This window comes from Eretmochelys imbricata, chromosome 11 (assembly GCF_965152235.1).
Source record: "Eretmochelys imbricata isolate rEreImb1 chromosome 11, rEreImb1.hap1, whole genome shotgun sequence".
Taxonomy (NCBI): domain Eukaryota; kingdom Metazoa; phylum Chordata; order Testudines; family Cheloniidae; genus Eretmochelys; species Eretmochelys imbricata.
Window position 1 is genome coordinate 61,052,978 of NC_135582.1, and position 24,087 is coordinate 61,077,064.

At 39.4% G+C, this 24,087-nt stretch overlaps 1 protein-coding gene across 1 annotated transcript in view; it reads right to left on the bottom strand.

The window, feature by feature from the left end:
• Nucleotides 1-24,087, bottom strand: part of RAPH1 (Ras association (RalGDS/AF-6) and pleckstrin homology domains 1) — an 80,239-nt gene that overhangs the window by 10,675 nt on the left and 45,477 nt on the right. The window contains exons 4-10 of the mRNA XM_077830207.1: nucleotides 21,696-21,773; nucleotides 19,051-19,210; nucleotides 10,837-10,958; nucleotides 8,941-9,006; nucleotides 7,027-7,170; nucleotides 5,038-5,148; nucleotides 293-391 (exon numbers count right to left, since the gene is read on the bottom strand). Coding sequence (XP_077686333.1) covers nucleotides 293-391; nucleotides 5,038-5,148; nucleotides 7,027-7,170; nucleotides 8,941-9,006; nucleotides 10,837-10,958; nucleotides 19,051-19,210; nucleotides 21,696-21,773 — 780 coding nt within the window. The remainder of the gene's footprint in view (nucleotides 1-292; nucleotides 392-5,037; nucleotides 5,149-7,026; nucleotides 7,171-8,940; nucleotides 9,007-10,836; nucleotides 10,959-19,050; nucleotides 19,211-21,695; nucleotides 21,774-24,087) is intronic.

Here is a 24,087-nt window from a genome sequence, read left to right on the forward strand (position 1 = left end):
AAGAAATATGTACGAAAACTAGCTTAAGACTTTTGTGGAGCTTCAAGTTCAGAATGGCTAGATATAGGGAAGTTTATAAACAGATAACATGCATTGTCTCGATAATTATTTGAAACAAGTAACATTTGACCCATAGCTCATTAACTTCTTGATTAGTTAATTTTGTGTGTGTCTTCTCGATCTCCCCTCACTGAGGCATCATCTGTTTCAGTAAGATAATATATAGGTAACACTATTAAATAGCACTGCATTGCAAGAATGGAAGAGGAATAAAATGATTCAGAGTAGTTACCTTAGCAATACGGATGCCATTTATCCACTGGTGTAGAGTTCTTACATCATCACAGCAGAGATATTTGATATACTGAGACTTCTTCTGGATCTGAGGGTGCTGCAGAAAGAGTATTTAGTCTATCAATATTTTAATCTAAAGAACATTAAGAAGAATTAAAGAGTTTAAAAAAAGCTATTCTTGAAGAGTGGGCTTCAAAACACTGTTATTCAATCCTTGGCATTGCTACTTTCAAATCTAGTGGAAAATTAAAGCAGGAAATACAAGAAAAACATTATTCTATCAAGGTTCAGATCAGGACTTCCTAACTATTGAAATTGTGAACTGATACATCATTAAAGATGGGATATATGCTCTTGGTAGGTTGGGTGTTCGAGGAAAAAAATTACTTGACACCCAAAGTGGCAACATGGGAACTGTCTGGCCAGCACTCATTTCAGGTTTGCAATACCATAAAAGGGCTGTTCTTACAGAATTTTGGTGTAGGAGCTGGTCTGCCCCCTTGGAATCTTTGGAGGTGGTCATGCACTGAGTTGAAATGGTCAGAAAATTCCCACTTTCTAGAAGCTGCAGGAGGGGGAAGATGTCTACCTCTGATGTGGTGGAAAAGAAAGGGTTAATCCATTTGACCTCTACCAACATATGCATCGCTGAAGGAGATGGGAAGAAGAAAGCTTAATAATCCACCTTTCTATACTGCCAAAACCAGGCTTTGAAAAAATGAACCCGCACTAGCTTTTTCCACCTCTAAGTACCTTGAGAGTTGAAGAACAGGATTTGGCCACTGGCTGGCACGATTACTTTTATTAACAGTTTAGCCATTGCCAAGCACAGTTACTTTTAACATTTTATATACAAAAGCCTGTAAGATGAAAACTAGCTAATATTTCTGTTTCAGACAGTTACACTACTTGCCATTCCCTCTTCCCCCGCACAAAAAAGAAACACAACTCTTCACACTTCATTTAGAAAAATATCCTATTTCAAATTCAGTCTTCAACATGTCAGATTCAAAAAGATCAATATATTTGTTTTTTCAAATTCTGATGATGGAAGCCACTTTGGCCAGAATACCTGGTCATTTCCCTTTCGGTTTGTAAATGTTATGTATCTCACAGCTGCCAGTATCCCTATTAATCCCTTCATCAGATTACGGTTCAATTATACAAAGGTCTGCTGGAAGATTCAAAATATCCCCATTTTCTTGGAGGTTCTCTCTCACATGCATCCAAGATCTTTTAACTCCTTTTGAGAGCATTGCTTACACTACATCTTCCAATGAACACTGTCTGTGACTCACTATGAGTATTTGTGAAATGTGAGACAGATATATATCACTTCAGCTGCAGAACATACAATTGGTCTCATTCTACTGTTGAATCATTAAGTACTCCCGCTTTTACTAATCTTACTATCAATTCCTTTAGCATATGTGTAGTACAGCAAAAAAAACCCTGTACAACTCTGCTTAGAATGGAAGCATAGAGAAGTTGAATGACTTGCCCAAGGTTATGTAGCAACTCAGTAGAAGACACAAAAATAGAGCCCTGAGTGCTGATTCCAGTTCTCTGCCCCAACAGCTGATCAAATAAAATTTCTCAACTTTCTGTCTCAAATTATACCATAGCTAAAAAGAAGCGGGAACCCCCTGGAGCTCCCTGCTGGCATGGGCGGTTGGCCCCCCCGGGGCTGCTTGGCCACTGTGCAAGGGGAGACCCCGGAACTCCCACAAATCACAGCAGTGGGGGACGCCGGAGTCCCAGCAGCTTTGGGTGCTGTACCTGCCTCCCTACTCATTTTGTCAGGGATATTTTTAGTTAAAGTTAGGGACAAGTCACGGACTTCCATGAATTTTTGTTTATTGCCCATGACCAGTCCATGGCTTTACCAAGAATATCTGTGACAAAATCTTAGCTTTAGAAATGACACACTGGAAATGTAGGCATGATCCGTACTTGCCTTGATATTCTGCATTCCGGAAATCAATTTATATCAAATAATTTATAAATATCCACCAATACTTAAATCTCTGCTTTTAATTGCTCTCAATTATCTGCATAGGAATCATGTGCCAATGACTTAAGAGGACATGGAAAAGAATTTTCAGGTTAGAATTTAACTAATGTTTCTTAACCCAAATATTATGTATTTATTATAGTAGGTAAGTAAGTATTTTTACCTCTAACTGTGCACAAATATGTGATAAAGTGTCTCATGGCAAGATTATATCACCTTGTCATAAAGTTTGTGGACATGCACTAGAATAACTGACATGCCTAATGTTTGCTCATTGCATATGCAATGAAATGTGAGATGTGACCGATGACAGAAAACAAGTAACCGTATTCCTATTAAAGGGGAACAGGACCCATTATCCTCACCCAAGCATCATGTTGAAGTTCATGAAGAAATATTTCTTACCATGAACACACTGTGAAAAATTGTTTCAAAATAATTTTGAGTCTACCACAACCAACACTATTTCCAACATAAAATACGGGAGGCGAATGGAATAGATCAGAAGAAAGCTGGCACAACCTAAAGATACCTGACAGCATTTCAGCTATTAACTCTGTGGTTTAAGATCAGAGCTTTAACTAAAATGTTGCAATTGGGCAACTGCTTTAACTACATTTGTTTCCTTTATTACTTGCCCCCATTTGCATTCCTCTATATGAATTTTTCAAATCAGATCCTTCTCTGGCATGCAGTGTTCCTAAAGAACACATGAATAACTGATCTTTGTGACAGGTTTCAGAGTAACAGCCGTGTTAGTCTGTATTCGCAAAAAGAAAAGGAGTACTTGTGGCACCTTAGAGACTAACCAATTTATTTGAGCATGAGCTTTCGTGAGCTACAGCTCACTTCATCGGATGCATACCGTGGAAACTGCAGCAGACTTTATATACACACAGAGAAAATGAAACAATACCTCCTCCCACCCCACTGTCCTGCTGGTAATAGCTTATCTAAAGTGATCATCAGGTTGGGCCATTTCCAGCACAAATCCAGGTTTTCTCACCCTCCACCCCCCCACACAAATTCACTCTCCTGCTGGTGATAGCCCATCCAAAGTGACAACTCTTTACACAATGTGCATGATAATCAAGTTAGGCCATTTCCTGCACAAATCCAGGTTCTCTCACTCCCTCACCCCCCTCCAAAAACCCACCCCCATACACACACAAACTCACTCTCCTGCTGGTAACAGCTCATCCAAACTGACCACTCTCCAAGTTTAAATCCAAGTTAAACCAGAACATCGGGGGGGGGGGTAGGAAAAAACAAGAGGAAATAGGCTACCTTGCATAATGACTTAGCCACTCCCAGTCTCTATTTAAGCCTAAATTAATAGTATCCAATTTGCAAATGAATTCCAATTCAGCAGTTTCTCGCTGGAGTCTGGATTTGAAGTTTTTTTGTTTTAAGATAGCGACCTTCATGTCTGTGATTGCGTGACCAGAGAGATTGAAGTGTTCTCCGACTGGTTTATGAATGTTATAATTCTTGACATCTGATTTGTGTCCATTTATTCTTTTACGTAGAGATTGTCCAGTTTGACCAATGTAAATGGCAGAGGGGCATTGCTGGCACATGATGGCATATATCACATTGGTGGATGTGCAGGTGAACGAGCCTCTGATAGTGTGGCTGATGTTATTAGGCCCTGTGATGTGATCTTTGTGAGTTTTTGGTAAAAAGGATGTGAGGTTGGTGTATACATTGCAAACTTTACCCTTTAGGTTTAAGGTAGTTTTATCTATGAAAAAGCTTATGATACTATTGAAGGTTTCTGAGGACGTTTCCCTCCTACACAAAAATTAGCAAAATAAACGTCACAGCAGCTTCTGAAACAGCCACACCCACATTTTCTCTTAGTCCATAGGCCCAGAGTAGAGGCCATCACCAAGGGTATGAAATGAGCCCTAACGAGAAAAGGGATAGGTATTCTTAGGACAAAATGCTTCAGTCCATGTCCCCTCCTGCCTATCAGCATCCTGGAAAGATTCTCCCTTTCCCCAAACACATGGCAGCATGGCCAGGCTTGTAGCCATGATACCCCACTGGCCACCTGACTCATGGCAGCACTGTAACCACGTAGCCCCTCTATGCGGGACAGAGGGGAACACATTGTGGGACCTTTTGTTTCAAGCATTTTTTGCAGTTGTCAGTGGGAACATATTATTTAATGTAATACTTTCTAAGCTCCTTCTCGCCCTTTTTGCATGAGTGTAGATCATTTATAGAGAGAAATCAGCCAGCTATGTGGGGGTGTGGAACAGCAAAGACCTCTGCAGCCAGTTCTCCTTCTGCATTGCTCCACTGTGGCACTTTATCCCACTCTGTTCCACATACTAGGAGGTAGCATAACACAATAGAAAATGTATTTTTCAATGTATTTAATGAGAATATATCACTTGCTCTATGATTTCTAGAAATGTGGTATCTTTTAATAGATTGAATTTTTTCATAATTAAAGTTGAATTCCCGAGATTCATACTGAAAACTCGTGGTTAATTTTCCATTAGTTATATCATTGTGGAAAGCATGCTCTGCATTACAACCTGTCTCAGTATCCATTAACTTTCTGTATTAATTCCTCTTACCTCGTCACAACTAGAACCTAGTTAGAAGAATCTAGCTGTTGGAGGACTCTAGACAAAAGTAGCATGTATTTAAAATTCCTGTAGCATCTTTATACTTGCTCTGTTTGGTAAAACACTTAAAAACATTTAACAAGTTACCTTCAGCACTAAACAGTAATCTGTCGGTGCTTTGTACTTGTTCCGATAGTCCTGTCCGTAGTAAACATTGACATGATCTAGCTGAAGAAAGCACACCAGATCCCGTGAGACCTATTAAACACACAAATATTCAGTTATGAAAAAAATTAATAAGGAAAATCAAAGCCACAATGAAAAACCTTGATTTAAACACTGCCAGCTCTTCACTCCTAGCCCTGGTCTACACAAAGTTGCACCAGTTTAACTAGCGGTGCAACGTTTCTCCAATTTTGTTAAACTGGGGCCAACTACGAGTAAGGACACTCTTACATTGGTTCAGCCTGGCAAGCTAAACCAACGCAAGCCTGTGTCCAGATGTAAAGTTGCACTGGTTTAACTAAAATGAACCAGTTGAACTGTGTGTGCAGACCACCTCTTAGACTGGAACGACAAAGAGCAATGCACATTAGTGCAAGCAGATGCACCAGTTCCAAGAAGCTAAATTAAAAAACAGTTAGAATTGAACTAAAATAAGAAATCGGTGCTACTGAAATTCAACAACTGCTAAATTTTCCAAGGACAAAATTCCTGTATCTGAATTTTAACGAATAAGAAGTCTAAGAAGTGAAGAATTATGTACTACAGATGAAGGAAAATACTAGTTATCTGAAACAACTTGCCAGCATGTTCCGAAGTATTTAAGATGTTTCTTACTGCATTCACATGAAAAAAACAGTACTGTTAATTAAAATGGTGAATGAATAATCATTAAGACTAAAACAATACGCCAAGTGGAACAGGTCTATACAGAAAATCCTTGCATCAGATTTTTTTTTTTAACTATGATATGTTTTTTCAAATCTGTGTATTTTTTGTGCATTAATAGTTCAAAACTTGTTTGCTTGTTTCTTTTGACAGTATTATATTGCAGACCACCACTGAAACTTGAAGTCAGCAGGGGGTCAACAGGAAAGGTCACATTGGGACCTCTTCAGCAGCTGCTGATAATATAAGCACTCATTTAGAACCACACTGTTTTAAGATTTCATATTCAAGCATTTCTGATTGTAAGGTACACCCTTTTCACATGGTGTCTTATAAGTAGCTTGTCTAATGAAATGGAAAGCCTCAAAGAGGAAGACTAATATTTGAAATTTACTTAGTTCTATGGGGAGCCAATGTACTGATCACAACAGAACACTGGGTTGGGGTTTATTTGCTTTCAGTGGCCAGTTGTTTAGGAGGTGAGCTGCTGTGTTTTGGACCAGCCATTTCCACGTAAACCAGCCTGGAAGTTACGAAGGCAACAATCAGAGCAGCAATTTTCTATTTTTCCTCCAGTATAACATCAACATAGAAAACAAAGTTGTAGAAATCATGCAGAAAGGGTATGATCTACATTGATTCAAGAAACTGTGGTTAAAAACAGACTAAGAAGAAACTCTTGAATATGAACTACTAAGAACTGTGCCATTTGGTGGTCTGAATGACTCAAATTTTTCCCTGGCACATATTAGTCAAGGACACACTAATACTTGTAGTGTCTCTTAGTCCTTCGCCTGTGAAAAAGGTCTATGGGATTAGGCAGGAGAAAAGCAATCAAACTGGCCTGCACTGTACATACACACTCTCTTTTTAGGAGAGCTATTCTACTCCGAACAAACATAGGCTGAGGTCTTCCAAATGGAAGATCCTTGTGATCTCAATTTTGAATTGGGGGTCAGATTGTTTTATATCAAATCCTTCTTGAATAAATTATTGTTCATTTATATTTTAAAGCTGTGTTTTTAAATTGATGGACTGTAATGATAATCTAAGCAAAAGCATAGTGCAGGCAAAATTCTAAAGTAATATTCAAAGCTCCTGCCACCCATACACATTTAAATTATCAAGACGATGTTCATTTTTCTTGAGTTTTTCATTCAGAAAGTAGATAGTTACCAGAGGGCAGGTTGAAATTAGACAATCACTTTTAAGAACTATATTTTATAAGAGCAAACAGGAAGACACCTTTGCTTTTCCTTTAGGGACATAGTAGATTCCAGAAGCTCGCAAAAGAAAATAACGTTTCTTCCAAGACTTCTTGCCATCATCTTTCAGCCACAGGACTCCCTCTATTTCTGGCACTGTTACAGAACTTCCACAAAAACATTCCTACATAGAGCCAATGGCAGTATAGAAAAAAAAAGAACATATAAAAACATATTAATATTTTAAAACAATGAAATGGATTGGGTTTAGAAGCCTGGGAGCTGAAGTCCTTTATTTATCTAGAGAATATATATAGCATGATTAGGGACTTCTCCACTCAGTTCTAAGATGAAGGGACCACCTGTAGAGGCAAAAGGATAATTATGAGTATGTGCCCACTTGAACTTTGCATCTGATTTAATAGTTCTCTCCTCTGTACAGAATACCAATAAAGGTGCTACTTAATTGACAGGTGTGAAAGTTTCTTAACCAATGCTGATCAGTAATGGTCCCAAAAGTGCTCCAATGGCTTTAACCAAACCTGAAAGACATGGGCCCACACCTCAGCTGTTGGGTTACAATTTCCCAGGCATACACAAAAACCTCAGTAATAGTCTGTGGGCCCAACTATGATCCACCTTGTGTGTATTTTGCTGCTTGTGCTATCAGTGGAAATGTACGTCACACTTTATATTAAGGTTCCATTTATTAAATAGAAAATAAAAGCATTACCGATGTTATAATCATAATCCAGAAATGACTAGTATGTGCTACAGAAAATTACAAGCACAGTAGGGGCGGGCGGCATGGCTCAGCATTCGTGTGCTCCCCATCAGTACCCGGCCTGGGCTGGGGAAGCCAGTGATCTAACCAGCAGACCAAATTTGGTCATTAATCCTGGTCATATGCCACCTGAAGCACATTGCGCATATGCTAAGACAACAACAAGCATAGCACAAAGTGGGGTTATAGATGGTCAAATGCCATGGCTAGAAGCAATCTTTTGACCTACTGGACTCAATCTATAAAAACTGTTAAATTATTAATGACTTAATAAATGATTAATCATTTATACACTATTTATAAATATAAATGTATTGAAGTCTAATTTTAAACATTCATTTACATATTATGAATTCATGATTGTTGAAGTTTCAAAGTGACACATATAACAATCCCATGTTAGATGTAAGAAACTACTGTAACCTTTTTAACGTGACACCTAAGATAGCATGTTTAGTATTAGACCATCACTACTTTCAATTTGCATAAAACTATAGAATGTTATGAGGTTATATGTCATGCTTGTGATATTTATGTTTATTCCTACATTTGCTTTTGGGTTGTTTATTGTTCTTTTTAAGTTGTTTCAATTCTTTTGATTTTAAGTACTTTCCATTTCCAACAGTGATTTTTCTCCTTAGCTTTTATGATTTTTGTATTTTGTGGGTTTTTTCAATCTATTAAACCACCATGGTGACAATTACTTCTAAATTACCTTAGTAGTATAGTTCTGGATACAGCATATGTTGTCTGAGAACTATATTATAAAATAAGCTATAAAACTTTGCGGGGTACTGAATAGCAGTTTGGCTATCACCATTCTCAGAAAAATGTCCCTCCTCTCACTGGTCAAAAACTAAGCTAGAATTCTGCAAGTGACAACTGTTTAAACGCAGTTGCAGATAGCATGGTTTTGATCCAACAATGGATGGGGACTTTCTCGCAGTTTTGTCTATTACAAAAATCAGGAGACATCTTTATTCCGAAAGCTCCCTAATCAAGAACAGGAAGAAATCTCCCCAGAGCTACATATTCACATTTAACATATTCTGCTCAACACTTCGCGGAACCTCCATCTCGAGTCATCAAGTTAAATGTTAGCAATAGTTTAAGAATTTAACATATTGTAGCTCACAAATCACTGTGCTCTTTTTGTTTTAGTTGTCTTACCTCCAGCAGCACTTCTTTATTTCTGTCTGCCATCTCAGAGGTTTCTTTTTTCCCCAGCAGATAGTTCTACAACGAAAGAAAATGAAAGGATGAAACTTCTATTGAAGTTCTGAAGTCAAACCAAGTTATCTTTTTCACTTCCTTGTGCTGATAAGAGTTTAGCTGTTCTAAGACCTGTCTGGTCCTCTAGAACAGCTAGATATCATTAAAAAAAAATATTTTGGAGCAAAATTGAGACTCATGTGGTAGACTGCTAAAGAATAAAAACAAACCAAAATATTGCATTCTTTAATCTTAAAGGGCTGGAAAAACCCTTTTGTATTTTCAGGAATATTAGCCAGTCCAGCTGACATTACCTTAAGTAAAAGCATCATTAGCTGCAGTTCTCAGCCATCATGTTTAGCCATAAAGTCAATCACTTATTGGGGTAATATAAACAGATAACAAAATTAAAAACCCAGAATAAAAATTAAATGGAAAAAAATTGGGCCTTTAAATAGGCTCTACTCCATCCCCTCATTCAGCATTTTGGAAGGAGTGGACATGGGACTGTTCTTCTCCTTTCCACTCCATCTCTATAGTTTTTCAGAATAAGTAATAAAATAATAATAATAATTAAATGAAAAAAATTCATGATAAACAATTACTTCTGAAAAAATAAGCAAAATAGCAATTGTTTATCCATACTGTGTGTGTATTATCGGTATGATATAATCCTTTTATCTAGTAAGGTGATCCTGCACGCCTCCCCACCTAACCTGGAAGGGGTTGGTACAGTGACAGGGAGCATCTTCCAGACCCCTTTATATTCATTTGCTCTCTCTGGAAGTAAAACAATATTCATAGTATTAGGACAGACCAAGGTTTTTAACTGAGTAAGTAACACATTCATGCTGACTTCCATCTACGGAAGGCCCATTCTTATACTAATAACCAGTGAAATGTATTGATGTCAGACATTTATTGAGGAATACGCTTTCAAAAGTGATGAAGATTTTGGGTGCCTCATCCTGAGATCACAGAAAGAGGCCTGACATTTAGTTCTCGCTGAAAATATGGGCACCTTATAAGGTATCTCAAGTGGGGGCACCTGCTATCACTACTCGCTTTTGGAAAGTTAGGCCCAAGAGCCTAATGTATTAGGTACCTCACAAACTTAAGAACATGATCCATGCACCCAATATACACACTAGAGATTAAGCAAGCAAGTGATCAAGTGTTAAACATGCCTTTGTTAATTCTTTATTTTTCAAGTGGTCCTTTATGTTAAGTCCTGTTTTTATTTTCACCTCTCTGTCCCCTCAGTACCGTAGGCCTCTAGCACTACAGCACATTTTGTGCATTTAGGCTTATAATCAAGAAACTACCATCCCCCCGTAGTTAATTATTGAAAAAGAACAGGGACCTCTCTGTTGTTACTTGATCAGGTAACAGCTGAATGAAGACAGACCCTGGTTTCCTCATGCACTCTCCTTATCTCTCTGCCCCTCCCTTGTAGGCAGCTGCCTACCCCACAGAGTCCATCCAATTCCCCTCACCCTATCCTCATGAGATGGTGTGGGCGGGCATTGCCGGTCTCCCCAAAGTGACAGGTGTCACAACACAAGCTCAAACCCTTTCTTCCAGACTGTGTAGATGTGTATAGCACTAAGTATTGGTGAGTATTTCATGTAAACTGGTTACATGGGCTGCTATTAATTCCACTAACCTATTCATACACTTAGAAAATGGACTGATTAGAGCATCAGGATTTCATTTAGGGGGCTGATCTTGCGCTGACCACAGAGTGTATTCTGGAGGCATTGTTAAAACGCAAAGCGTGTGTGTGTTTGTGTACACGTATGTATAGATACAAATATCTGTATAAAAAAAGTGAAAAATCAGCTTCAGACTTACCTGGGGATTTTTGAAAAGTGCGTATTTTTCTATACGTTCTACAAATATAAGTTTGTTTTGACTGTCTCTTGTCCAGTTTAGAAGATTTTCAACTAAATTTTCATGGTCCTCGAAGATTCTCTCTGCATAAATGAGAAAGAGCAAACAAGTAAAAAAAAAAAAATTCTACTCTCTCACATTCTGTAACATGACCTCAAAGGAGGATCCAGTAGGTAGACAAGATGTGAGGAAAAACACAGATATATAGTTAACAGTTTGTTAAAATGGAAGAAAGGGCTGGGAACGAGCCAATGGGAGCTGAGAGGATGGTGCTGGGGGCAGCATGCAGAGCAGCCTCCGCCCGCCAGGGGCGCACAGAGACGTGCCAGCAGTCGGCTGCTTCCGGGAGCGGCATGGGGCCATGGCATGCAGGCAGCCTGGACTTTTAGTGGCCCGTAGATTGTGATCGACTGGCAGAGGATGGCCATGATTGACGGGTTGGTGACCACTGTTTTAGCGTGTGAAGAAGTGAATAAAATAAATTCAGTTTCTTAAAGAAAGGGCTGCCCGCAAGAGGGCAGCCAAAGAGCTGAAAGATGCCAACCCCTGGGTTAGATGTTTGTATACTTACAATATAAACACAGTACAGTGAAGCCCTGCATATTCTATCTTCAGCTATTTACCATCTCATTTAAAATTTATAGTTCTTACATACCCATGTGACACTTTTTTTAAACAAGAATTATGTAAAAATAAAAATGAAAGAACACTCTTGATGTTCTAACTGAAAGATGGTTATATAGGTGTGCATAGCTAATTTAGGATCACAGGAACATTTAGCAAGCCCTACCTCAGTTGATGAAAGTGAAATGAGATAAGGAAGCTCAGGAACTAGCAGGAGAGCAGTTGCTCTTCTGCGGAGTCTAGTAGCTGAAAGAGCTTATTAAACTTCACTGCACATTCAGTTCATGAACAATAAATAAGGCAAAAGCAATTTATACAAGTTACATCTCCCTGATGTTACTACAGGCTCTGTGAAAAACGCTCTGCAGAGCCCTTGTCTCCTTCACTACACAGTTAAGTATGAATTCTCTGACAAGAGCCTTCCCTCCTTTACAAAAATATTTCTAGGTAAATCAGTAGGAACTCTGAGCCATTGACAACTTTGTGCACAATGGCATGCAGGTTTCTTTTTTAGAATTCTGGTGATGAACTGCTAAATTGTCTAAACAAATAGATGTGTGCGTGTATTGTTTTTTTTCTTCTTCTAACACCCCTATAAGAAATTATATTTAACTATCTAGACTATGAGACTGTCAAGATTGCAAAGTTACCCAGTCAAGGCTCAAGAAAGGCCAAAGTTAAAGTGGGCTAGCACAAGGGATAATGTTTTCTGACGGTATGGACAGAGCTTCACAGATGTCAACAAGTGACCCTTCATGAAGTGAGGCTACCGAAACTGCCTGTGCTCTGGTAAAGTGGGCCCTTGATTTGTTCTGCTAATAAAACAGTCCAGGAAATTTTGTAATTGATTTTCTTCTCTGTACGTAGAAGCCAACACACAGCATACATCCAGGGAATGGAATCTCCTGTCCAGTCATTGGTGGCATGTGGCTTCAGGGAAAAAAACAGGTTAAAGTACTGTCTGGTTTAGATGAAAGCCTGAGATTACACTGGGGATGAATTTTGGGTGTAGTCTCAGGGAAACCTTAACCTTCTGGAATATTGTCTATGGTGGATCAGCCATAAGGACGTCTAGTTCTTCTGCTGTTCTAGCCAAAGTGATAGTAACTAGAAAGTTGACCTTCACAGATAAATGGGACAGCAATTATGTTGTTAATGGTTCAAATGGTGACTCTGTTAATGTCGAGAAGACCAAGGTTAAGGGCCCACATTGGAGCAGTTTTAGTTATTGTGAGGAAGGCTCTGACTAGACCCTTTACAGGAAAAAAACATCACTAGATGAGTGAAAAAGGAGTGGTTGTCATTGGAGGGTACCAGCGGCTGCCAAGTGTACTTGTTGGGAGCTAAGGGAAAGACCTGAGGTTTTCAAGGTGAGCAGATAATTCAAAATAGTGGGAATTTTGATTCTTCTGCGGACATCTGGTGATGCCGAGCCCAAACAGAAAAACTCTTCCACTTAGCGAAGTAACATTTTCTGATGGATTCCCTTCTGCTATTGTTAAGGATGGCTTCCTCGAATACTGAAAATGTCTGCTCTAGATTCAATAGCCATTCAAATACAAAGCTGTGGGGTCGAGGGAGTCCAGACTGGGAGGTCTGATCTTGCCTTTGTCCTGTGTCAAGAGGTCTATGAAAGACTAAATACTGATGGATGAGTGGGCTGACTGCTAGAAAAGACTATGGAACCAAAATTGTCTGGGCCAGCTATGAACAATGAGGATGATCACTGCCCCATTCTGCTGAATCTTCTTGAGAAATCAAGATAAAAGTGGAAGGCGGCGGGTGGGGAATATGTACCTTAAGTGTCCTGCCCACAGTATTAGAGGGGCATCTCCCTTGGAGTCCTAACTGTGCAGCCCTTTGCAGCAGTATACAGTGTGTTCCAAGAAAACAGGAAATGCAAACAGGCCCCAAGATGGGGATCCCTGTTTGAATATGCTCTTCAGCATGGAATCTTATAGTTCCCAATCACAGTTGAACGAGAAGGGTCTGTTGAGGCTGTATGCTAGTTTGTTGTGTATCCCTGGGAGGTGTACTGCTGTTAGGATAATATGGTGGTGAATACACCAGTTTTACAGTTTCACCTCCATGCAAAGGAAATAAGATCTTGCTCCCCCTTGCTTGCTGACTCAGAACACTGTTGTTATGTTGTCTGACATTATCTAAATATGCAGGAATTGTATGATCAGTAAGAATTGTTTGCATGCTACTCGGACCGCTCTCAGGTCCAGGAGGTTTATGTGCTTCTGTGTTCCTGGATTCACAAGGAGCCCCTGTTTGTTGTGCTGTGTGGTTGTCCAGATGGGTGTCTCATCCTAAGAGGGAGGCACCTATCTTCTCGGGTGGGGACAGAGTGAAGGGAACTCCCTCTCCCCCCACATTCCTGCTCTGCCACCCAGCTAGAGTCTCCCACCCTCTGGAGTGGAGGGTGGGAGAAAGGAAGAGAGGAAGGCAGGGAGCAGGACTAACTTGTCCATATTGTGTCTGCTTGGCACATATACCGTCTGAAGCCAGGCTTGTAGATAGCAAAGCCGAAGTCTCACAAAAGGTGTCATGTAGGTACAGGATCCCATTTGATCAAGGAGGATAAGGTTTGAACAAACCAACAGCTGCAGGTTCTTTCTGAGATGATTGATTAAATTGTTTATGGATTGGAATCTATACGGAGGGAGATAAGCTCTCACTCAGAATCCAGAGGGAACTAAAATGGACTTTTCTGCATTCACAGAGATTTCCAGTGATGCTAGAGTAGAGATGATGAGGTACGAGATCTCCCTGTCAACAGCAGTCATCTAGGTAAGGAAAGACTGTCAAGCTGTGGTGATAGAAGCTTGCTGCCACAACTAAAAGTACCTTCATAAATGATGCTATTCTTAAGGGGAGCGCCCTGACTTGATAACGGTTTGGACCTCAGAAATCTCCCGTAAGAGGGGTGGACGCCTATATGAAAATAGTCAGCCTTCGTGTCAAGAACTGTGAACCTGTCATCTCTGAGGATGGGATTATCGATGCCAAGGTGACTATCCTGAATTTAAATCTGTGGATAAAGACATTGATTTGCTGGAGGTTTCTATCCTCCCTTTTCTCTGTGATGAGGAAATATTTGGAATAAAATCCCTCCTAAGCTCTCCTCGTGAATGAGTATCCTCTCGTGAGAGTGGTCCCTAAAAAGGGATGGGCAAGGTGGTTTTGGAGGGGAAGAGGAACTCCACAATATAGCCTGAACAGATGATGTTGAGAACCTATTTGTCTGTTACCCACCAGGTACGGGAAAACTGGGCTAGACCACCACTAAAATTGCATGTTGGGGGCAGAAAGAGATGGCATCTCAGTTGGTTTGCAAGCCTCAGAGGTCCCATCAAAAGTACTCTTGACAGCAGTTATGGTTGCAAGGAGGAGGAAGGAGAAGCATTGTGTTTGATTCTCTTCTGCTTCTGCTGTGGTTCATATACCTTTGATGGTAGAAGGGCTGTGACAGTGGTCTAAACTTGTAAGGCTGCCTATGATACTTCCTCTTCAATGCTGGTATATATACACCGAGGGAGCAGAGGGTTGCCCTTGAACCTTTCAATGACTCAGTCTTTTAGCTAAATAAGTTATTTCCATCAGAGGGCAAGTCCTTCACATTGGATTGAACTTCCCCGGAGCAAGTCAGGATTCCTGACGGAGCAGGAAAGTTGCCATTACCCTGAGGCTGCATCAGCTGCAGCCTATAGGAATGTTCTAGCCACCAATCTAACCTCCTCGATAAGCACTTGAAATTAACTTGTTTTCTCCTGAGGGAGCATGTCTCTGAATTTCAAAATTTTAGAGGAGTTGATACAATCACACTTTGACAACAAAGCCAGGTAATTGCAGACTGGTGGATGAAAATATTTGTTATGAGTATGTCCACACATTTGGCCTCTTTATCTGAAGGAGTGGACCTAGTGTGGTGCTGCCTTTTCCTTTCAGTGGCCGCTTGAACCACCGAAGAGTTTGGGGCAGGATGAGAGAATAAAAACTCTGTTCCCTTGGCTGGGACACAGCTTCTTTTCTGCCCTCTTAAGAGTAGGTGCACTTGCTGCTGGAGTATGACACGTGACTTTGGCAGGCTCTAGGACAGCCTCATTAATGAGGAGCACCACTCCACTAGATCCTCCATTCTGCAAAATATCCAGGAACGCGTGAGATGTCTTGTGAATTTCCTCCAGAGGGGTCGTGTCACCACCTGCCATGCAACCGTAGGTGCCTTATAATGCTTTGCTCTTGTAGCTCCAACCTGGGCTGCTCACAAACAGCATGTAGCTCACCCCAAGTGTCCTTACATATCTACACCCCGGTCCAGCAACTCTGACCCCATCAGCCTGTCAGCAACATACCAGCCACACACTGGCTTCCAGCAGCCTTGGTTACTACCTTCGGGGTGACCCCAACACACGCCCAGTCCCAAATTTTTCCCCCGAAAACACGTGTTCTGCACTGTTCAACCCTCTCCTAGACAGTTCAGCTATTAGAGGCCTGTTGTCCTAGTAAGGGATCAATGTACAACAGTTTGCTACTTTAATTGGAGTTACCAAACAATTCAGTTCAAAACACAACACTAGATTAGTTTTAATTAAAAATAAAAAGTTCATTTAACTATAAAGAGACAGATTTTCATAGATTCATAGATATTTAGGTTAGAAGGGACCATTATGATCATCTAGTCTGACCTCCTGCACAATGCAGGCCACAGAATTTCAGCCACCACTCCTGCAAAAAACCTCACACCTATATCTGTGCTACTGAAGTCCTCAAATTGTAGTTTAAAGACTTCAAGGAGCAGAGAATCCTCCAGCAAGTGACCCATGCCCCATGCTACAGAGGAAGGTGAAAAACCTCCAGGGCCTCTTCCAATCTGACCGGGAGGAAAATTCCTTCCCGACCCCAAATATGGCGATCAGCTAAATGGGCAAAATTCATCAGCCAGATACTACAGAAAATTCTTTCCTGGGTAACTCAGATCCCACCCCATCTAATATCCATTCACAGGCCATTGGGCCTATTTACCATGAATATTTAATCACCAAAACCATGTTATCCCATCATACCATCTCCTCCATAAACTTATCGAGTTTAATCTTAAAGCCAGATAGATCTTTTGCCCCCACTGCTTCCCTTGGAAGGCTATTCCAAAACTTCACTCCTCTGATGGTTAGAAACCTTCGTCTAATTTCTAGTCTAAATTTCCTGGTGGTCAGTTTATATCCATTTCTTCTTGTGTCCACATTGGTACTGAACTTAAATAATTCCTCTCCCTCTCCGGTATTTATCCCTCTGATATATTTATAGAGAGCAATCATATCTCCCCTCAACCTTCTTTTAATTAGGCTAAACAAGCCAAGCTCCTTGAGTCTCCTTTCATAAGACAAGTTTTCCATTCCTTGGATCATCCTAGTAGCCCTTCAAACTGGAACAGGTACAGAGAATCCATCCTTCTTAAACATGGGAGACCAGAATTGCACACAGTATTCCAGGTGAGGTCTCACCAGTGCCTTGTATAACGCTACTAAAACTTCCTTATCCTTACTGGAAATACCTCTCCTGATGCATCCCAAGACCACATTAGCTTTTTTCACGGCCATACCACATTGGCGGCTCATAGTCATCCTATGATCAAGCAATACTCCAAGGTCCTTCTCCTCCTCCATTACTTCTAATTGATGCGTCCCTAGCTTATAACTATAATTCTTGTTATTAATTCCTAAATGCATGACCTTACACTTCTCACTATTCAATTTCATCCTATTACTATTACTCTAGTTTACAAGGTCATCCAGATCCTCCTGTAGGATATCCCTGTCCTCCTCTAAATTGGCAATACCTCCCAGCTTTGTATCATCCGCAAACTTTATTAGCACACTCCCACTTTTTGTGCCGAGGTCAGTAATAAAAAGATTAAATAAGATTGGTACCAAAACTGATCCTTGAGGAACTCCACTGGTAACCTCCCTCCAGTCTGACAGTTCACCTTTCAGTAGGACCCGTTGTAGTCTCCCCTTTAACCAATTTCTTATCCGCCTTTCAATTTTCCTATTGATCCCCATCTTATCCAATTTAACTAATAATTCCCCATGTGGCACGGTATCAAATGCCTTACTGAAATCTAGGTAAATTAGATCCACTGCGTTTCCTTTGTCTAAAAAATCTGTTACTTTCTCAAAGAAGGAGATCAGGTTGGTTTGGCACGATCTACCTTTTGTAAAACCATGTTGTATTTTGTCCCATTTACCATTGACTTCAATGTCCTTAACTACCTTCTCCTTCAAAATTTTTTCCAAGACCTTGCATACTACAGATGTCAAACTAACAGGCCTATAATTACCCGGATCACTTTTTTCCCTTTCTTAAAAATAGGAACTATGTTAGCAATTCTCCAATCATACGGTACAACTCCTGAGTTTACAGATTCATTAAAAATTCTTGCTAATGGGCTTGCAATTTCATGTGCCAATTTCTTTAATATTCTTGGATGAAGATTATCTGGCCCCCCGATTTAGTCCCATTAAGCTGTTTGAGTTTCGCTTCTACCTCCATATCCTCATTCCCATTTGTCATGCTACCATTATCCCTAAAATCCTCTTTAGTCTTATTAAAGACTGAGGCAAAGTATTTGTTTAGATATTGGGCCATGCCTAGATTATCCTTGACCTCCACTCCATCCTCAGTTTAGCGGTCCCACTTCTTCTTTCTTGGTTTTCTTCTTATTTATATGGCTATAGAACCTTTTACTATTGGTTTTAATTCCCTTTGCAAGGTCCAGCTCTACTTGACTTTTAGCCTGTCTCACTTTATCCCTACATGTTCTGACCTCAGTAAGGTAGCTTTCCTTGCTGATCCCTCCCTTCTTCCACTCCCTGTATGCTTTCTGCTTTTTCTTAATCACCTCTCTGAGATGCTTGCTCATCCAGCTTGGTCTACAACTCCTGCCTATTAATTCTTTCCCCTTTCTTGGGATGCAGGCTTCCAATAGCTTCTGCAGCTTTGATTTAAAATAATCCCAGGCCTCCTCTATTTTTAAATCCATAAATTCTTCAATCCAATCCACTTCCCTAACTAATTTCCTTAATTTTTGAAAGTCAGCCCTTTTGAAATCAAAAATCCTAGTTGCAGATTTATTTTTGTTAAACCTTCCGTTCAGTTTGAACTATAATTAGCTCATTATCACTTGACCCAAGATTATCCCCTACAACCATTTCTTCTATGAGGACCTCACTACTCACCAAAACCAAATCTAAAATGGCATCCCCTCTAGTCGGTTCAGCAACTACTTGATGAAGGAATCCATCAGCTATCGCATTTTAAGTGAATACAGGTACAAGATATTAAAGTCAGAAATGGTTGCAGAAATCTAAACATAACCAACAATCAAAACGAGGAGAATTTATTCCAACAGAGGTTGATAAATGTTAATAGTTTTATGGAGCAATAATATTTAAATTAGTATGAAGTCCATATGGACAAATGCTAAGTGAACTGATAATACTAAGGTAACAAGTAGGAATCAACATTATCAACATGTTTACTTACCCATTTGTAATTCAGATATGGTTTCTACCAGTGACCAGTCTAAACTGTAGCCACAGTGGGATTTGTCCATCAGATTGTCCAGTACTTGTCTTACTGTCTGTCTCTCATCCACCATCATAGTTTTGGAGCTGTCATCAGACATGTGAACTCTGATTACCAGCTGTGACCAGAAGGAGAACAACAACAACAGGGATTAGTTTCCCAAACATATTTCTTATTGAACCTAGATTACAAAAATAAAGTTTAGCTCATATAGAGTTTATATAAAAATCAATTCCTTCTCCCTTAAAGATGCAAAGAGCCATATTTAATAACTAGATGTTCATTTCAAAGCCCACTTATCAAAAGGTCATGTTCCTTTTGTAAAAGGAAAAAAAAATCTACAATATGTAGTTTTATTTTAGTTATGCATTAAAAAAACAAAAAAACATATTGCCAAAAAAAGAAACAAACTTGTCTTCACACACAGAGGTGCCGACTCAGTGGGTGCTCCGAGGCTGGAGCACCCATGGGGAAAAATTAGTGGGTGCTCTGCACCCACTGGCAGCCAAGCTCCCTACCCTGCCCCACCTCAGCACCTCCTCTGAGCACACCAGGTCCCTGCTCCTCCACCTACCTCCCAGCCCTTGCCACCGCCAAACAGCTGTAGCAAGCTCCAGGAGGGAAGAGGGACGAGCGGGAACGTGGCATGCTCAGGGAAGGAGGCAGGGAAGGGGCCGGGCTGGGGATTTGGGGAAGGAGTCGGACTAGGGGCAGGGAGTGGGCGGAGTTGGGGCGGGGACTTTGGGGAAGGGGTTGGAATGGGGGTGGGACCGGAGGCAAAGGGGAGGTTGAGCACCCACCAGCACCAGTAGAAGTCGATGCCTATGTTCACACAAGCTTGTCTCAAGCAACTAGATGCAAGCACAAAGGCCTTGTATAAATTCATATGGAATTTTACTCATTGATCTTTTAAAAATTGATACAATGATAATTTATTTCCATTGATCTACCAGACACTGAATTTTTCTTAATTACTGTTTTTATTCTTATGAAAAAATAAAAGTATGCAAGGCTAATGTGTTGTTATTAATTGAAAATGATATAAAAGGAGAGTTGTGTATTGCTGCTATTGCTCATATATTTGTATTTTTCATTTCTTTACCATCTAGATTTTCTTAACTAACTTTGTCAAAACCAACAAAAAAGCATATAAACGCATCGACTTTAAGGTTAGACGGGACCATTATGACGATCAAGTCTGACCTCTTGCACATTGCAGGCTACAGAATCTTGCCCACCCTCTCCTGTAACAGATCCATAATCTCTGGCTGAGTTACCGAGGTCCTCAAATCATGATTTAAAGACTTCAAGTTACAGAGAATTCACCGTTTACTCTAGTTTAAACACTCATCTCCAGAGTACAGTATATCCATAGTATTTTAGCATTCCTGTTTAGTTAAAAAACCCAACACACTTAAAATACATAAATACAGTACATGGAACACAACACAAGTGTCTTTCCAATTATGATGGGCAATGCAAGCGTCAGCTTTAATTTAAAAATTTATAAGTCATAAGATTTCTGCCACTTTCTGCATAAATATTAGTCTTTCACTGGTGCGGCAGTCAGAAAAAAAAAAGTTCTCTTAAATTTTCTTTACTTGGAAGGTGTGTGGGGAAAGCAGCACTGTTTTAAAAACTTAACTGCTAATTCCCTGCTGTTTCAGTATTACTTTAAAAAGAGGGCAGTGTCCATATAAAAATTATACCTCAAGCTAATCTGTTACCTACACTAATTTAGAAAACCAAAGAATGTTAGAATCTTCTTTCCACCTTTTATGCTATTGCTTACTTTTTTCGCACCTCACAGCTTGCAAAGTTAAAAGAAGTTAATTGATTTGTTCTGAATTCTCATGCTCTAGCACAATGTTGTAGCATTTGATTTGCAAATATTAAATGTGGAATGCTTAAATATTAACTTTTTCAATGATTTAAAAACACTGGACATCATCCTGTTAATATTAAGATATACAGATTTATTAAACATATCTAAATATTGGCCCTAAATTACTTGACAGTGTCCCTAAATTTGGAGGCAACGTCTTTACTATCTTTGACATAGCATCAAATACTGTCTGCGTTTTCCACTCACTACTCTTCTGCCTATTATTAACAACTAAAGGAGAGTTTGTATCTTGCAAACTGGAAGTTGGAGAGCCTGATACAAGTATATTGAATGAGAGTCTATAAAGAGGACAAGACAGTTTGAAATACGAGGCTATTGAACGTGCAAAGACAATCGAATAAGGCTGGATCTCTGTTTCAGATGTGAATGCACGTTGCCAAAGTCTTTTAAATCTGTATCTGGATGTAGAATAAGCTACTACTTAGAAAAACGTGATGTCACACCATATAGTGTAAGTTCTTGATTAAGCCCTGACTGGAAGAGAAAAGGAATACAATAGTTACTCAAAATTTGAATAACGTAATTACAGATCAGAGAGCAATGTCCCTCAAAAGAAAAACTAAAAACGGGAAAAGAAGTCTTTTTTTATTAAAATAGTTTAAGTGTAATTAACAGAGATGAGCAGAACTGAACCCATATTTTTTGATTCAATAAAGATTACCTAGGAAACATGTAAAATAATATAAATGTAGCTTACCTTTTTCACTTGTGCCTCTTTAATCTTTTCCAAAGCAACCCTGATCTTCTCAGCTTTCAGTTTAGCAGCCTGCTCTTCCTGTGGGGACACAGCATACCAGTTAAACAAACGTCAGGACTTCAAAGCTTCTAATTATGAGGTTATTATAGGGTAGAATTTGAGAAGGAATACTAGTTCCCCCACTAGCAACAACCTCTAGTGTGGAAATTAAAGGAACAATCATTGATGCTGAAAAAAACGACTATGTTTAAGATGCAAAGACTTCCTGTATCTGTCTGATGTACACACAGATCAGACCCTGTGGTTCTGAAGACAGAACACAATTGTTTTTCTGCACTTTGCCAGCCAATATTGCATCGTTCCTTTGCATTCTACTTTTTTCTTTTGCATCCATCAATTACTGAATGCTTTAATTTGCCAAAGATTTACAATGACAGTCCCAGCTCATACCATATTTGCCAACGGTACAATTAAACGCATCCAATAGATTTTCAGTTTATTAAAGTTAACATCACAATGAGAGATACCATAGCTTACTGTTACAGACACTTCCATTAAATAGCATTCCACGCTATTCCAGTCTGTTTAGGAAGCTTTTGACATGTTAAACCAGTTGGCAATAGCTCAACACTTGCACGCTACACCTTTCAGCCATGCTCCATACTATGTTTTTCCTCATTTAAAAAAAAGTGTCCAAATCACCAAATGTAAGAAGTTAAACCTCCTTCTTTGATACACTTCCTTTTAAAAATCTAAGTTTGTTACAATTTAAAGCACATTAAAAGTCCAAAGAATTTGAATCCATTCTAGCTCTGAATTGCTTTTCATAAAGAAACCGGTATACTGCAACATTACTAATACTTACTTTCAATCTCCAGCAATCAGCCTATAATATTACTATTGCAATAGAGTTGAAGTGATCTGCTGAAACAAGAAACCACTTCTGCAGAACCTCTGCATGTAGGATTCAAATTTCAGAATTCCAAGATTTGGATTACTATCGCGTGAAGTGTCTAAGAAGCACATAAACCACCTTGTAGAACTCAATTAGACAGCCACACAATTAAAAATACTTCTGTCAGTCCCCTTCAAAAAAGAATGCTTTCAGAGCAGAAGTAGCACAGTTCCTCACAATGATGGAAAGACAGCCCCAGCTACAGTGCTTAACTCTTTATCATTTCATCCTACAAATAAAATCCCTAAACTGCTTTTCTATTACACTGTTTGGATGAAGTTGCCCTTTATTTAACGACAAAGATTCGTCCATCTTCAAATATGTGCAGAACTTCACTAGGAGTAACACTGTTACTGGCATTTTTCACTTCTGTGAAGCCATTGTTGTTATTCTCATCCTCCGGAGTGGCTCCTTCCTAGGCTACTTTGTCTTACTCCTACTTAGCCACTTTTGTCCCCTCATTCTCAGACTGTACTTCTATACTACACAGTGGAGATGGCAACAGCTGTGGAGGGGTACAGACTTGCTTGTGAGAAACATAATCTTTTTCAATAAGAGGAGCCAATAAGCTGACAAGAGCAGTAATAATTGGGGTTTGAAACATTATCTGAAAACTCAATTAGGCAAAGAACAACGCTTTTTATTAGGCTAGTGAGAGACTCATTTTAATTGATCATAAAGATGGTATCACATAACTAGGAAAGGTTATACTAGAATATATGGTTTAGAAAAAAGAACAAAACAAAACAATCAGTAAGATATCTGAAAAGATTTTTTAACTTTAACCAAAAACATACAATTTCAGAATTTTAGAGTATTCATCCTACCTCTTAGTCCAGGTTGTTTTCATCCACAAAACACTTGTTATCCAAAAGCAAAGAAAAGCTCTATTAAGATTTTTTTTATTTTATTTAGAAGGGTAAGGTTCTACAACTAATCATTTTATGCTCTGGGCTGCTCCTGAAGTCAATAAGAGCAAGATGCACCCTTTATATATTTTTAAGACCAATTTTGAGAAACTGAGCAATTTCTGGCTTTTAAAGTGGTATCTATGACCTCAATCATAAACCTTTATTTCTGTACAGAGGCTGCGAACATGTTCAGTTTGGCTTTTTACATAAGTCATGGGGCCCAATTTTCCATGCCACTGCATGTTGTACATGTGCAAGTGAGTATACAACTATCAAAAAGGTACCATTTTACACCCACTTTGCACAGGTGCATGTGACTACACAAAGAGCAAGGCTTTGGAGAATCAGGCCTCATGGCTCTAATACACCTGTGCCAATGCACCGTAATTATCTTTTCTGATATTCTAGTCTTAAATGATTCCTTATCAGAGAACCATCATAGATTATGTGGTGGTTTTATGATAAACATGTTTAAGTACGTGCTGTTTCTATTACCAAATTAATTTTCATTTGAAACTCTAAGGAT